Source organism: Prunus mume, linkage group LG6 (genome assembly GCF_029339155.1).
Source record: "Prunus mume cultivar Tortuosa linkage group LG6, ASM2933915v1, whole genome shotgun sequence".
NCBI classification, from domain to species: domain Eukaryota; kingdom Viridiplantae; phylum Streptophyta; class Magnoliopsida; order Rosales; family Rosaceae; genus Prunus; species Prunus mume.
In genome coordinates this window covers 305,027-321,351 of record NC_142703.1, presented here as the reverse complement: position 1 = coordinate 321,351, position 16,325 = coordinate 305,027, and the positions used below count along the sequence as shown (strand labels likewise).

Below are 16,325 nucleotides of genomic sequence, written 5' to 3'. Positions count from 1 at the left end.
ATTTCATACCTTCATTTTGTTTGGGTACCTTCTCATATTGTACAAACAGTCAGGGATTGAAGAGAAAAAAAAAAAAAAAAACGAATGCTTCTCATATAAAAATTTCGGCATTCCAAGTCTGTAGGAGAATCCAAAAGCTTGGGTTTTGTTGTGTTACGATGATGATGTAGAAATCCAAAATCCTGGGTTTTATTCACTCTCATTGATTGAGTACCCATATGAAAATATTAATGTAGAACGAGGGTAGAATAGAAAAGAAAAATAACAAAAAATAACAAATTGATTCAAAGGTATTAAATAACAAAAACGAGTGTAAGTGGAAAACAGAGGAGTGAGAAAATCAGATTAAAAATTAAAAATTAAATAAAAAGGTAACATTTTACCAATATCTGCTGCTGTGGGGTCAAAGCCACCAATTTCCCAATTGATTAGCCAAAGCCGAGTGGTTCGGCTCATTAAGCGGCTCCTAAAACCCTAACCCTACAGTCTCTAATCCTCCCGCCCTCTCTCTCAGACATCAATGGCAAGATCGCAGCTTATGGAGAACTTGGGGTTTTACCAGACGGATTGCGAGTCCCTCTGGTCACAAATTAAACGCCAAGAGAAGCAGATACAGCTCAAAAGGAGGTCATTCAAATAATTTTTTTTCTCCTTTTTGCTTACCAATTTTCCATTAATGAGTTCCTGAATCCAGATTGTGTGTGAATTATGACAATTTCGCTCTTCCTTTTGTTCCCGATTTTATTTTGATTGTTGTGAGGGTGATGTTAATGTTATGTTATTGATTGATTGATTGATTTTTTTATTTAATTTTCTGCGACGTGTTGCTGAAATCCGTGCAGGTGGTTGTTGGGGCTTCCTACTTCCAAATCTGAGCAGAAGAAGTTGGAGAGGTGTGAGTTCTTGAACAACACGTGTTTGCCGGAATCGTTTCTTAGGGAAGACGATGTAAGTTAATTTCTCATCTCCGTTAAAGTGTTCGATTTGAAAGAAGATTTTATGTAATTCATGCATTTCGTAGCGATGGAATATGAATATTTTGGGTTATCAACAATTTAGGAATCTAGAAATGTCGGCCTTGTCTCAAGTTTTAAAGTTTGGATGGCAGTCTCAGTTGAACCTTAAAAATGCCATATGCTCTTTTTCTTTAATGATGTAAATTATCACATTGATAATAATCAGAATTGCGCATGGAAGTGCGTGCAAAGTAGACAACCACTTGCTATGAATGGTTCACTTTTCAAGGTTATGCATAGACGATAAACAAACCCCTGGAAGTTACCCACTGAAGCTATGCATATACAGCTATCTTCTTTATTTTTGAGTTTCCTTTAAAATCTGGAGCTTCTTATCAAAAGAAAAAAAAGTTTGAGCTTGATCCCAATGCCGGCCCTCAGGTGGTGAGGACAATATTTATCTGTCTTCCTTTGTATTATATTTATATTATAGCGAAAGCTCTATTTGCAGCGGAGATGGTATTTCTGCTTATTTTTTAGAAACGGGGCTCGTGTTTGAGTCTTATCAATGACATGTTGGCGGGTTTTTCATTTTTTGAGGAATTGTTGTTAGCAGCCAAACCTTTTCTCTTGCCATCTATAACTAAATACTTTCCAATGAACATTTTATCCAGTTACAGAATAGTAGTCCTAGATGCTCCCGGTTGTCAATTGTCAGAGGAACCTTTCTGCTTGGATGAAGCAGCAAGGTCTTTGAAACCAAAGAATGAATACATGTAAGCAGGGATACGTGTGAGTCATGATTTCACATTATCATTTGCCCATTCTAGGCATTTCATTTTTGATTAGCAAGTTCTCAAATGTGAAGTTCAGTTTTTCTTGTGCTCTTTTGGTGTAAAAGGAAAAATTAACTATATTATAGGATTTTGTCCCTTATTGAAAAAGTTTTCACTAATGTAATCAATTGAGTAGTGGTGACCGTGTTTACAAGTTCCTTTATGACTTTTTCTTTTTTACTTTGTTTAGCTTAGGGATAAATGCTTGAATAGTGGATCTAGTTTTGATACATTAGAGTTCAGTTAGATGTCCATCTATGCTGTCATTTTATTTTTAGAACTTTAGTGGCTTTTATCATGTAGTAGGAAGAGAAAAGTATATAGGGGCATCTGGACCATAGAATCAATACAATGACACATTTAAATAGTCTTAAGCATAATACCTATAATAATTTTGCTTGGAATTGTAATAGAGAATTCAGTATGCTATGTATCAGTACTTTATACTTTTATTCTTCGACAAATTATCATGCATGTTTAATATGATTGCCATTCTTCTTGTACCAATATAAGGTTTAACACAGTCAGCTGGTTGCATTAAGGTACTACTAAAATTTAGTTAAGCAGTTTTGGTTTGATATATTATATATGTATACATATATATTGGTGTTTTTAACAAAAGCGCTGCTGATTAAGTGTTTCGTAAAGACGCATTCCCAGCCAGGATCGTAGTTGTCTTATGTGTTTCTTCTGCCATGCTTGTGTTGCTCTAGCATTATGGCGAAACTGTTTGATTAGAATATATTTTCTTGAATATACTAATGATCCACTCAAAATATCTGTCTTCCAGATGTTCTATGAGACTGTAAAATCTTCTGTTGACACAGCTTTTGGAGCATGTGATATTGAAGGAGGGAATAGAGTATTTCAAGATGATATGAAATTGCTTGACGCACCCTATATATCCGGAGCCTTGTCATCATGCCTTGATGATTTAACTAACAAGGGTCTTTACCTTTTTGCTGTTATACTAACAGGACGCTCAGTGAAGTTTGAGAAAACTCGTTGGAAGATGAAAAGGGTTATCAGAGAATCTCTTCCAAAAGTTTTTGGAAGACAAGATAATCATAATGATAAAATGGAAATATCTAAACAGATATCTCAACTTCTCAATGACCCACAATATTTCCAGGATAATTTTATCACATTTTCGTCCTCCAGATTACAGTCTCATCATGCTGCTGTTAGAAAGGTGCTGGATAGACTCAGGGACTTGCCTTATGAGACCCTACTTGCAATGCACAGAAAGCTTAAAGGAGGGCGACAAAGTCTACCGCAATTACGGCCTAAGAAAAGTGGCTGGAATCGAGACAGTCTAATTAATCAAGTGAGGAAAACAATTGAAAAGATGCTTTCAGAACTTTCAATAGGTGATGAACTGCAGGAGCCATTAACCAAAGCCATGGCAGTAGTAGGCTTATCGCTGAAGTTGATACCAGGTTTTCATAATTCCACCATAACAGAGTTTCACCAATTCACACCAGAAATAAAGATATTGCAGGATGAGATAGCTAGGGCTATTTGGTTAGTTAAAACAAAAATTAGAATACCAGAGCTGAAGAACTTAAAGACTCTGTTAGACCCAAATGCTAAAGTGTCAAACAGGAGTTTGCGAACAGCAATTAGGAAAATGCTAACTGAATATCTTTTCGATTGTGGTGATATGGATACCATTCCCAAGGCGTTATTAGAAACTCTTGTTGTTATCAACAGGAATTCACAAAGTAAACCGCATAGACGCATCACAAAAGATGAAATTGAAGCAGAGGTAGAATGTATACTGAATGTGAGTGCTCAGGTAAAGCAGATTGTTTGGGATTTGTCCCCTGACCATGACTTGGATTTAGATTTTGATGACGCATATATGGAAGAAATGGAGGAATGTGATGATGATGATGATAAGTCCAATGGTGATGATAACGAAAATAATGGTCGGCTAGAGAAAGATGGATTATGTGGAAGTGATATATCTCATTCTAATGATTCGTTTTATGAAGCTGAAAGTACCGCGGAGTCAACACCATTTGTTTGCAAGCCACCTACTGCTGAAACTACCAGAAATGACTGTTATCCTCTCCTTACCCCTAACAAAAGTGTACTTGTCGAGGGGCAGGAACCCATGTTGTCCACTCAAGGAGATTCTCTTGACTCCAGTAGTATCAAAAGAGGGTTAGATGGTAATTATATTGAAAGACATAAACCTGAATGCAATACTGGAATGAACACAGAAAACCTGCTGCATCTCAAGCCAGAAGATACATATGAGAAACAAACCACTTGTAAAAACAAATACCTTGCAGTTCAAGAAGTTTGTGATGAGACAAGCATAGTTGCCTATAATCTCATTGGTCACATGTTGGAGGAGTTTGCAAAGACAGAAGGTTTGGATTTAAACTGGGATGATACTTTGTATCTCAGAGGTGATTGTGCAACTCAAGAAGGTATCTGAACTATCTTTTCTTGTTCTTGTTATTTTTCCTTTTTCCTTCTCTCATATCATCTGGAGTAAATTGAAGAAAAAAGAAATCCATCATTCACAATAAGTTTTCTCCATAACTTCTTTACTAAACTCTAATACTAATCACATATTAGTTTTTTCTTTCTTTGTTATTTGTGTAAAGTCCCCTTGTATTGGAGTGTAAAGTTACCAGTCCCAAATTATCAGGATTTTACCTGCTCTCATTAATTATAATATTGCTATAAGAGATTGTGGCGTTTTCAAGTTGGACTCCTATTAATTCTAGTAGTTAGGTTTCACATGATGGGAATTCAGTTTATGTCAGTCTGTTTGCATTGTACATGCATCAGCAATTCTGAAAGTTTAAAAATGGTGTTCGTCAGTGTAAGTTGAGTCATCTCCATGGTGTAAGATCACTATGGAGTGTGGACATAGGACGATTCAACAGAAAATGAAGAAGCGAAAGTTTTACACCATTTTATTGGGTAGAATACATGTACTTTCTTACGTTTTGATATAGACGAATTATTAACTGTATCTGATGTCTAATAAATATATGCCTATGCTTTTCTTGTCTCAGTGGTATCCAATATCTTAAAAGAAGAACAAATAACGGAAGATGGTAAACTAAACATCATTTGAGGAAATTGTTTGCTAAATGTCAACTAGTAATTAGTAATTTACTAGATTTGTTTGGTGATCGTTCTCTGCATATAAGTAGTAGCATCGCACTAATGTTTGCAGAACGAGTAGTAATCGTCCTGCCATCTCTAGTTTTACTTGATTTTTAGCATTTGTTCTTAGTTTTCTTGTATTAGTAAAAATTAAAAATGGCTTAAATAGGCCTTTTTTCCTTTGTTTTGATTTTCTTTTGTGCTTGAAAAACACTTAATTTTTATTTTCAAATGGTACATTGTTTTACTTTTTATTTTCATTATTATTATTATTATTATTATTATTATTATTATTATTATTATTATTTATTATTTATTTGTATTCTCCCATCTTTGTGGTAGGAAGTGAAAACTGAAATACTTCTTTTTCACCCATGACAGTGGTAGAAGAAAAGCAGACATTGTCTTACGAAAACGATGATGGTTCTATAATTGTTCGAGTAGTTGAGGAACTAGTACCTTCTTTTCCACAGAGGTAGTGCTTCCCTTTTCTGGATACTCTTAACTTTGCTTTATACATTGAGATTTCTTATGAGGCTGTAGTAGCATCTAACAGTATTCACTGCGCGTGGTCCTGAATTTGTAAAATAGAAGATATGTAGAAGCTTAAAACAAAAATTTGTTAAAAACCTTTGATATTTGTGTTGATAGCACATTTTTTACTGTATGTGCAGTGCATTAGAAGCATTAAGGAAGTTGGTGGGCCTACTATAGCATCTTATGAGGCTTTCGTGGTGAATTTTCTGAGGACTCCAGAAGAATATGCTAAAATGCTTTCACATCTATCCTCAAGCTTGTACTGCAGTTTTTTTCCTGTCCTTTTCTTTCCATTCTGGCAGGATTGAAGTGTGAGCTGAAAGAAGGTGCTTAGCTCTACAATGAGGGTGAAATTAATATGGACTGGCCCATTCTTCTTCGTCATTGGTGGCAGAGGAGGTCTTGTGTGGGGATTCCATTGACTGCTTGTTGCTCATGGAAGAAGGCCAGTCAGCAGTCCAGTTGGAAATTTGAGCTTTAGCGAGATGATTGGAACTACATAGGTGCTTGCATGCGCACAGATCTGAAAATTTTGATGGAAGTTAACGGTTTGTCCTGTGACTCTCGTCCACACTAAAGTAATTTCTGTAGCTGGCCCAGGGAACCATCAATGTAGAACTCTCATGTCATTTTTAGTTCATTCACTCTTTGTTTGCTTATGCTTTTATGCAAATAATCATGTGATCACCTGGAAATCATGTGCATTAGGCAGGAAGATAGAAATACCTGAGCAAGAATGTAAATGATTATTTTGACATACAAATTAACTGTTTTCTGCTCTCCACTGCAGCGGAAATGGAAGATCGATGATGTTAATGGGTTATAATGGCATTTTTTTGTGGCTTTGATAATCAGTTTCAGAGTGCCTAAAAAACTTTCCCCGCTCTTTGAGGCTTTGTATGACGTTAAGGTGGCGTACAGGGAGGAAAGTCACCGATCCAAATCTTGCCAGCCTGAGCTTCTTTCGAATTTACGTCCACGTGATTGCATGTCTGTTATGCCTGGCCTTGTAGCTCTACCGGCAACCTTCCATAGGTGGTAACTTTTTTCCTTTTTTGCTTGTCTTTATACAGAGAACCTTTCTTTGTAACTAATATTTCTTTAATTACTGGTGCAAATTTTCTATAATTTGCTGAAATTATGTCCATAATAAGCAGTAATCAGTTCCTAAAACTTTCAACTGTATGTTCTAACCATTGGGTGGCCTACTTTTGTGTTTTATTGTATAAGTGGGTTGATCTTGTAAGTACATATTGCATCCGCAGCCACTCATCTTATTCTTGTAGGATTTACTAGTGAAGCAGTAACTTCTCTCTGGTAATGTCCATTGTTCTCTTATGGAATGTGCTTAGCTTGCTCCCCAGTAATCATGACAAAATATAGGCAAGCCGAAATACTGTCTTTCTCGGTTATTTCATGTGGGAATGGTGTTAGTATCTGTATTTAGAGTGTCTCTGTGCTCTTCCGATTGTTGTGTTTATTCTTGGAGCGGAAGTGTATCAAATTCACATGTTTGTGCTTGTACCGGTAGTATATTTGCCTGGAAACGGTAACATTGTGCTTTAGGTGGTAATATACTAGTTTATGGACCCAATCTAGCACTCCAAATGATGTGAAAGTGAGGTCTAAACCCTAAACCCTAAAGTGCGTACGCACCAAGTATAACACTGCACTGAAAGAAAACCGAAGCAAGTAACCCGAGCTTAATTTCCAAGATCAGAGAATTTACGGCTAGTCATCTAATGAGCCATTAACAATTTGGCAGGAGCTGCAAAAGATTACATGACACCACACCAACATTCATATTGGTACTTGTGTTCACTCAAATTCTGGGCGGAAGAGATTCCTTTCTCCTTTTCAGTTTCTCTAAGTGCAAGCAAGGCTCACAGGTCAAGCAAAATGACACTGTTTTGGATGAACCTTGTTGGGTTTTGTTTAAACTCCCAATATCCTCAATACAAATCTACCTAGCTCCGAGAGCAATAAAACGCTACCCAATAATAGCAATACATAGTTGTAGCAATTACTTCATCATTTGAATATTAAGAAATTAAGATTAATCCTCACGGCATTATAATTGTATGTGTGAGAAATTCTCCTCCTTGTAATTTAGATTATTGTTTGTACTAAAAAATAAATAAATAAAGATTAAATATAGTTTAATATATTTTTTATTTAAAAATATCTCTGATATTAAAATAAATAAATAAAACATTTGTCAAATAAAAAAAAGCATTACCATGATTCATTCAAGACAGAAATTAATTACAAAAAATGAGCCATCCGAACAGGAAAATAATATGCGGTCCCTAAATCTCATCCAGTACAAACATCACACTTGTCAGACTCATAGTCAATCGTCCAACCGAGCCGCACCATAAACCCGCCCAAGTTACCTACCCACCACGCTTCATATCGCACGCAAAAATGGCAAAAATCTTAATTTTAAACAAAAATTTAAAAATAATTCAAAATAAATAAATAAATAGGAAAAATAGAAAATTGCAGCGCTGCGAGTCCAATTCCAAGAAACTTCTCGTCCGCTCTCACTAGTAAACCCGCAGCCCCATTCTTCGTTTGACCACCGCATAATCTCTCTCTCTCTCTCTCTCTGCCCTAGAGCCCTACTGTGTCATTTGTAGATTGTTCTTCTCTCTGTTTCAGTCCAACTCTCTCTCTCTGTTCGTATTGATCCAGACGAACAGAGATATAAAGTTGACTTTTTGATTGATTTATTGTTCAACTTCATCGTTTTACTTTTCTTTGAGGGTTTTGATATTTTTGGGGGGCGAAGCGATGGGCTCAGAGGACGATCCGGAGATGCTTTTTCGCAACGGCCGCTTCTGCGCGCCCGGGTTTCGGTTCCATCCACAGACGAGGAACTCGTCGTCTACTATCTGAAACGCAAAATCTGTAAGAAAAGGCTCAAGTTGAATGTCATCGCCGAGACCGACGTCTATAAGTGGGACCCTGAGGAACTTCCTGGTATGGGTTTATGGTTTTTTTCTTCTATGGGGAGTCTTTGTTGATTATGTGATTTGGGGTTTTGATCGTTGCGTTATTTGGATATGTGGGTTTGTTTGTGTTTTGGTTTTGGAATCGGTTTTGTGCGAATCTTATTTTGTTTGTATGATTGGTTGCGCTAACAAGTGAGAGTCCTGATCCCACGGTCAACCGTTTGGATCAAAGTCCAATGTTTGGCGTTAATTCTTAAACTCTAATCTTAACTGTTTGGATAAAAATCCAACCTTTGGTGATCATGTCATCGAAGTTTCAGTAGTTTTTTTTATATTGCTTTGCTTTTGACGTGTTTTGTATTGGTTGATTGGTTTTGGAGTATCTTTTGTTTGATTGACTGGATTTGGCCCTGTCGGATTTGTTTGGTTGCCTACGATTGGTGAGATACTTTGGTTACGTTTAATGGGTTTGGTTAACAGGGTTTTTGTTTAGTTTCAGTTTTGTTGTTTGGACACATACTTCTCCGAATTTGCAGTGTCCTTTTATGATATTTGTATGATCTGATCAAATGAACTAGTTTAGTATCAGCAGTTTGTGCTATAATACACATATGTAAGAGTAAAGTATTTTAATATATGTTCTAGCCCTTGGTTTTTAAATATCTAGGTTTTAACATGCAAGAAAATGGTATGTTTCTTATTGATTGTAGGCTTATCTACCTAAACACTCATTTATTTTTGTGTGTGTGTATGTGTGTGGACGGTATGTGTTTAAGTTACTAGAATGTCTTTTTTTGCTTTGTTTCAGCAATTAAGTGGATTTATTTAAGATAGTTTTATAATTGCTTCTCCGTTTTGAAATGTTAGCTTGGTTTCAGCGTAAGCAATTTTATCAATATGCTAATCTATGCTGTATGTATTCAATAACTGGTTTTGCTCTCTTAATTTTTTATGTTTGAGTTCACAGTGTTTGTTGATTGCATTTTTGGTTACTAACATTTGAAAGTGATATGATATGCAGGATTATCCCTATTGAAAACTGGTGACAGGCAATGGTTCTTTTTCAGTCCGAGAGATCGGAAATACCCTAATGGGGGAAGATCGAACAGGGCGACCAGACATGGGTATTGGAAAGCTACAGGAAAGGATCGTAACATTACATGTTATTCACGGTCTGTTGGATTGAAGAAGACCTTAGTGTATTATAAAGGCCGCGCACCTAGTGGGGAGCGCACTGACTGGGTGATGCATGAGTATACCTTGGATGAGGAAGAGCTCAAGAGATGCCGGAATGTACAGGTATTAGTTGGAACAGCTTCTCTTTCAATATTTTATTGAATTTCTTCTATATTTCTGCAAATTGAAGTCTAAAATGATGTCCTTTTTGTTTTCCCTTCTTTTAGGAATATTATGCTCTCTATAAGGTCTACAAAAAAAGTGGACCTGGTCCCAAAAATGGAGAGCAATATGGGGCGCCATTTAGAGAGGAAGAATGGGCTGATGATGAATTACCTGTAATCAATAACCCTGCTGATCGCCAAATCCCAGTGAAGCAATCTGTAGATGTTATTTCTGTTGATCCTGTGAAAGTTAATGGTGAAGTCCATTCTGCACTAAGTGACATCGAGGAGTTCATGAAACAGATTGCTGATGAGGCTGTGCTTGAGCTGCCACAAATGAATGGTTACGCTTACACCATACCTCAGGTTCGTAATCTGTCTCTCCTTACTCTTACTTTCACTTTTGTTTTCTTTCAGTGGTAGTTATTTATGGTTATTGACTATTAGATTTGTAGTATACTGTGTGGCAATCTCTGGTTAAACTTAATTCCAGCTTGTCGTACACAAGGGGGCCTGTGCCATATTTGGCAAACATGGGTGAATCAGAGGTGGTGGATCTGGTTTAGATGTTATCTTAATAGTCATCACAATCAGTATTTTAGTGTTAAAGCTGACTGAAATATGATTGCATAAATAAGAAAAAATTATGCTTTAAATTATTTTGCATTTTTGTAGTCTTGCGTGCACTCAGTCTCTGTCATGGAGAACATATAATAAATTTTATGCAATTTCATTATGCAGGCTGTGAGTGAAGAAGAGACCCAAAGTACTGTGGTTGATCTGTACTCCAGGGAAGTTGTATGTCCAGAACCTAACACAGTGTTTAATCCAAGTCATCACCAAGGCAATCTGCAGGCAAGCTTTGACTTCACACAGTCAGATACATCCCAAATACAACGGTACGAGGCATCTGAAGTCACCACATCTGCTCCTGAAATTCATGAGCAGGGTCCTCCCATACTTCGTGAAGAGGATTTCTTGGAGATGGATGATCTCCTTGGTCCTGAACCTACTATTTCAAACATTGAGAATCCCGTGGATAACTTGCAGTTTGAAGGGATAGATGGATTAAGTGAATTTGACTTGTATCATGATGCAGCCATGTTTTTTCATGACATGGAGCCTTTTGATCAAGGAACAGTTTCTCATCAGCAGTACATGAATTCTCTGGGGAATAATATTGTAGATCAGTTTGAATATCAGTTACAACCCAATCCACCAGCTGTTAACCAAGTTAACCATCAGCTGAATCCTGAATCAACTCAGATGAACAATCAGCTGTGGACACATACTGAAAGAGCAGAACCAAATCAGGGATGTCTCTCGTATTCAACCTCAGGTACATATATCAATGGAGATGAATTATCGATGCTTTTGCACATCTATTATTAAGTGCATGCCTTCAGCTTCGAGAGCTCTTCTAGAAGTATTCTTCTAATGTATCGTTGATTTCAGTGATTGGCATGACTAATTTGTTATGTATTTCAATTCCCTTTGCCCCTTTGTGGTACATTGGAATGTCCAACCGAACTTTAAATCTTATTATTAGTAGTCACTAATATAGGTAGTTCCTATCTGGTTTTGTCTAGGTGTGGTATATGAACCTTCAAATTTTGCTTCCCAAGCAAATCAAAATCAAAGCGGCAATGAGGCTGCTGGTGGTCCAAGTCAGTTCTCTTCTGCTCTATGGGCCTTTGTGGAATCTATACCTACTACTCCTGCATCTGCTTCAGAGAATGCTTTGGTGAATCGGGCTTTTGAACGAATGTCTAGCTTTAGCAGGTTGAGAATAAATAGCGTTAGTGCTAATGTCACTGCAGGTAGTAGTTCTGAAGCTAAGAGGGCAGGCAGAAAGAGAGGTTTCTTCTTCCTTCCAGTTGTTGTAGCACTTTGTGCCATTTTTTGGGTTTTGATGGCAACTCTCAGACCATGGTGGAGATGCCTCTCCGCTTGAGTCTCTAATTGGGAAGTTTTGCTGCTATATATATATTCATCATGGTGAAATTGATGGAAAACCATTATGGAAACATAGGATTTCAATTATCTATATGAATTTTTATTGTAAAGGATGAATTTTCCTCCTTTCTCTCGTGTAAATAGAAAATTCTAGATATAACTTGCAGGCTATTGTGTTTCATGGTCGCTATTGCTATTTTCCGTTCTCATACTTGCAATTGAACCCTAGTACACATGCAACTGCACCTGCCGTGCGCATGTCAGTGGTTGATTTATTTTATTTTCATTTATTTGGAGGATTCATAAATCAAAAAGGTCTTAACATCATTTTTCTTTCATACGGCGAAATCTAATGGATATAGTCCTCCAAAGTTAATAATGTTCTTTAAGAATCAAGCTTGCCTTATGTAGGACTAAGAAACAAATAAAGGAACTGTTTTTTATTTTATAGGCAGAGCCGCTTGGAATGGCATTGAAGAAGTGTAGCATCTCCAAAGGAGATGTCAAATCCTACATGGCGCTTTTAACGGACAAAAATAACAGCTGAAATTTACTCCAACCGAATTGCTATAGTCTACGTGGAATGGCGAATGAAGCCTCTGTTGTCAAAATTGCCGTCAAGTGCTACAAACATCTTTTGATTAATTTATTATTTCTTTGCCCATCTGGTTGTGGCTTTATCATTTCATTTAATACTTATCTATATTTTTTTTTTCTTCTTGTTATTATTTCATGTATCTACTGTCATTATATGCTTTCATTATTATTTTCCTTTTTAATTCTTTTCCTTTGTTATCGTCACTTTGACACTACTATATTATTGAATTTTTTACCGTTGAAAATTTATGTTGATCTGTTTTATGTTATTTTCATCAACCAACGTGGAGATAGATGATTTTTTTTTTTTGTTTAATTGTATTTATGTTACATTTATAATTAATTTATAAGTATTTTAACTTGATTAATGAATTACTCTTAATACTAAAATATAAAAATACATTCATTTAAGAAAGTAATAAATAAATCAACACTAATATAATAAAATAATATTTTAATTTGACATATCGGGTGGAGTGTAAAACTATGCAGGATGTCAAACTGCCACATCAACCATCAAATTTACATTTAATGTTTGGTATTTGACATCTCCCTTGGAGATGCTCTAGTCAAAGGCTCCAGATCAAGACTTCTTTTTTGTTAGTTGGGGCTTCGGACTTATTCTTTTCTTTTCATTTTCATGAAAAAAAAAATGGAACCATAGGTCGTTTGATAACCATTTCATTTTTCATTTTTAGTTTTCATCTTATGTGCTAGAGTATAAAAGGAAAACAGGGAGAATGGTAGTGAAAATGAGAGTGAAGATGTGGGATTGAGAGGGTAGATGAGAGTGGAAGATGAGAGGGATGAGTAACAAAAGTTGAAAGAAAAACTAAAAACTGAAATATACTTGAAATTGTTTTCACTTTTGTTACTCGTCTCTCCCACCCTCCCCTCTCATCCTATCTCTCAATCGTATCCTCACTCTCATTCTCACTCTCATTTTCCTCTATACCTTAGCACAAAAAATGAAAACTAAAAACTAAAATTGAAATGATTATCAAATGTGGTCAAAGTTTAGCTCTAATTTCATGAATGTCAATTTTTATAAAAAATTTCAAAATATAGCAAAAATCTAACTTGAATAGACACAAAATTAAAATCCACATAAGCCTAAAAGTAAAAACTTTTAGGGCTCATTTGGTGCCTAGTATTAGATTGGATTGGATAACTCCCTATATTTGAAGCATGTTCAAGGAAGAAATGACAAAAATCTTGACCAAGTTGAAGGTAGAAGATGAAGTACTCATAAAGAAAACTTATCTCATCTACTCCCCACAAAATGGTAGGATAACAACACCGTATAACTTATCTCTCCTAAACTCCCCAAAGTGGAGAATCATTCACCTCTACCTTCATTTCCTCCTTCAATATACCTTAGAGTTAGTGACTTATCCAATCCAATCTAATCTAATCCTAGAAACCAAATGAGCTTTTGCTGTTGGTTGAAAGATTGAGGGATATGATTGTTCATTCTTTTGTTTACCAGTAAAAAGTGATTCTCTTTACTCGAATGTTTACAAGATTCACTGATAAATCAACAATTATAATTTTAGTAGTCATGATTTACCGGCATATTTGCTAAATTTGGTAGTTTCAATGGAAATTGAAGAAAAGAGAAAATTAAAAATAAAAATAATTAGGGCAAAATGAGAAAGTTTCAAACATAAATAAGGATGATAATTTTCTTCATGGGTCAGGGTCTTTGTGAGGCTTTACCCCTAATGGATCAGTTTGGGAAAATTTTCAAGTATGAAGTTCGGGATAGGGCGGAGATGCTATTTCAATCCCTTGCCCAAATTCTCCCCTTTTAAAATATACTATATGTATTTGGGCACTAGAATTACTTTCTTTTTAAAATATTGCACTGAAATTTGGGCAGGGGCTGCGCCCACAGGAACAAATTATGACATCGGCTCTCCTACTTGAGGAGAACATTGGCAGACACCCTTCCTAAGTGCAATGGAGGTCACCAACCTAGGCCATGGGCCTTCTTGATTGCCCATAGACCCTGTCCAGGTAAGTATTTTTACACATGCTCATCCTTTTGTATTTATACGCGCCCACCTCAAACCCCCAGTCTATACATGGGCAATGTGGGACAGGTACACGCATATTGGTTTTACTAATTGTGCTTATATTGCAAAGCAAGTTCCCTAGTTTCACTAATAGTCGTTTGATAGTTGCACTTGATTGCATGACAAATTCTAATTTATGTAACAGCTACAATTTGTTTAGTACTATGGTTTTTCATTTAGGGTCCCGGACAAATTTTATTTAACAATCAAAACCATCTATTTTTCAAGTCTTATTTAATATATCATTATTGTAAAAAATTAAAAAAATAGAAAACCATTAAGACATCACGGTTTTTCAAGAGAGAAAACACTAAAACAATCACCATCTAATTGAGTGGTCAAATTATTTTGGATTCAAGTGATTTTTTTACAGAGATGAGCTTTGAGGGAATATCTAAAAATTAGACGGTTCGAATCATTGAAACACAATCTGTGGCAGTGGCGGACCCAACATTTTTTCAGGGAAGGGGCAATATTTAAAAGGCTAAAAGTTCTAAACAAAATTTAGACAACCACATACCCTTAGAATTTAAACAATACTAATGTCATTCATAATTCATGAAGGAAAAAAAAATAACATTACAAACAAAACATCAAAGCCTCTTTGAGGCATTTAGTCGAACACTTAAGCATCAAATCATTAAGGAGTAAGCTTTTTGAGACATCAATTTTTTTGACAAGAAAAATTATAAATCTACTAATTATTATTGAAGCATAATAATCAATTTAATATAATCAAATATAAATACTAATTGTCATTTAAGCACAATAATCAATTCCAAAATATAAAATACTCAATCGGCCATACAACTAATAAAGAGGAGGGGGGAAATAAAAGTGAGAAATAAGCTATAAAAGCCACATGAAATATTAACTAATAATGACTTATCTTCAAGACTAACCCATGAACACTTTTCCACTGAAGAAAGCTTTGAGAGATTTGGGAAGTGATTTTGGGATTGTGGGTTCTCTATCAGGTAGAAGATAGAAGGGAATTCTATCTACGTGGCACATGGTTGTCATGGATAATAAAAATGCTTTTTGAGCTGGAGAATAATAAAAAGTTTAAAGTAGTAAATTGTTGAAAGTCAGAAGAATTGCCTCAAAACTCCCCATTTCATTAACAGGAAATGAAACAAAAGTTTTACAAAGACGGCGTCGTTTGCGCTGCAAACAAATGAACCCAAGTCATCTTCCTCGTTTTGAAAAGCCTTGCAACACACCTAAGATGCAGAACCTTGGCACCAGAAGAGGGGCTTACTCTAGCCTCTCTACAGAATTTTCCGGCGAGGGGAGCTGCAACTGCACCTCCTTGCGCCTCTGTGGGTCCGCCACTGGTGGGTCCTACAAAGTTGCCTCTCAAAACTAACGGGTTTGCATGTATAGACCACCGCACATTGTCTTTCAATGATATGAACGTCTAGTATTTCGATATCTCATCAAATACCATTTATGTAAAAAATTACCTAAGTCCGAAATCACTTGACCACTCAATTACATGGTTATTATTTTAGACCTTGGAGAATGAATTGACATCTTGGAAGTTGATGCTGAAAGACATTACTTTGAGCCACCTTCCCTGGATCGGTCAGAAGAATAAAATAATCACTTTTTAATAGTTAAAGAGAAGAAAACAACATATTTACGTATCAGTATTGGAATGATTCCGATTCCTACTTTTGAGTGTTTATTAACACATGAGTATTGGAATGATTCCAATTCCTAACTTCCACTGCGTTTGCTAACACATAAGGAATAATAAAAAAATGTAGATTCCATGTTAAAATCAGGAAAGGAAGCAACAAAGGGGAGTAGTTAATCTGATTCTCATATCTTGATTACCCTATCTAAAAGTTCCCAGATTCATGACTTCTCTCATCTCTGTTTGGCACAAAAATCAAGAGGTAATATATTTGAATATGTTTTTTGCTTCTTT

The 16,325-nt window shown here is 35.9% G+C and overlaps 2 protein-coding genes and 1 pseudogene across 4 annotated transcripts; 2 read left to right on the top strand and 1 right to left on the bottom strand.

Moving 5' to 3' along the window:
* Positions 1-399: 399 nt before the first annotated feature.
* LOC148915733 (uncharacterized) lies at positions 400-6,634 on the top strand. 3 transcript variants are annotated; one of them, XR_016127694.1, is made up of 6 exons: positions 400-627; positions 843-948; positions 2,583-4,233; positions 5,306-5,399; positions 5,599-6,009; positions 6,252-6,634. XR_016127694.1 is itself a non-coding variant. In XM_089053852.1 (6 exons), exons 1-5 carry the CDS (start codon positions 521-523, stop codon positions 5,636-5,638), a joined length of 1,998 nt encoding a protein of 665 aa, XP_088909978.1. In that variant the 5' UTR covers positions 406-520; the 3' UTR covers positions 5,639-5,658; positions 5,764-5,903. The 3 variants fall into 3 exon arrangements, 1 of the variants encoding a protein (XP_088909978.1); XM_089053852.1 differs by lacking the exon at positions 6,252-6,634 and having other exon boundaries at positions 406-627; positions 5,599-5,658; positions 5,764-5,903; XR_016127695.1 differs by lacking the exon at positions 400-627 and adding an exon at positions 1,631-1,732 and having other exon boundaries at positions 931-948.
* A 1,329-nt stretch (positions 6,635-7,963) lies between these two features.
* Positions 7,964-11,895, top strand: LOC103336146 (NAC domain-containing protein 17). Its single transcript, XM_089053853.1, has 5 exons — positions 7,964-8,446; positions 9,440-9,717; positions 9,822-10,124; positions 10,500-11,097; positions 11,348-11,895. Exons 2-5 carry the CDS (start codon positions 9,664-9,666, stop codon positions 11,710-11,712), a joined length of 1,320 nt encoding a protein of 439 aa, XP_088909979.1. The 5' UTR covers positions 7,964-8,446; positions 9,440-9,663; the 3' UTR covers positions 11,713-11,895.
* Positions 11,896-14,185: 2,290 nt separating this feature from the next.
* Positions 14,186-14,338, bottom strand: LOC148915732 (U1 spliceosomal RNA; annotated as a pseudogene).
* Between the last annotated feature and the right edge of the window lie 1,987 nt (positions 14,339-16,325).

Bases quoted from the DNA above. Each gene is read 5' to 3' on its own strand.
- LOC148915733 (XM_089053852.1), top strand. From the start codon at position 521: ATGGCAAGATCGCAGCTTATGGAGAACTTGGGGTTTTACCAGACGGAT. The intron at 628-842 runs GTCATTCAAATA...AAATCCGTGCAG, and splicing joins CAGATACAGCTCAAAAGGAG to GTGGTTGTTGGGGCTTCCTA. The intron at 4,234-5,305 runs GTATCTGAACTA...CACCCATGACAG, and splicing joins TGATTGTGCAACTCAAGAAG to TGGTAGAAGAAAAGCAGACA.
- LOC103336146 (XM_089053853.1), top strand. From the start codon at position 9,664: ATGCATGAGTATACCTTGGATGAGGAAGAGCTCAAGAGATGCCGGAAT. The intron at 9,718-9,821 runs GTATTAGTTGGA...CCCTTCTTTTAG, and splicing joins AGAGATGCCGGAATGTACAG to GAATATTATGCTCTCTATAA. The intron at 11,098-11,347 runs GTACATATATCA...GGTTTTGTCTAG, and splicing joins TCTCTCGTATTCAACCTCAG to GTGTGGTATATGAACCTTCA.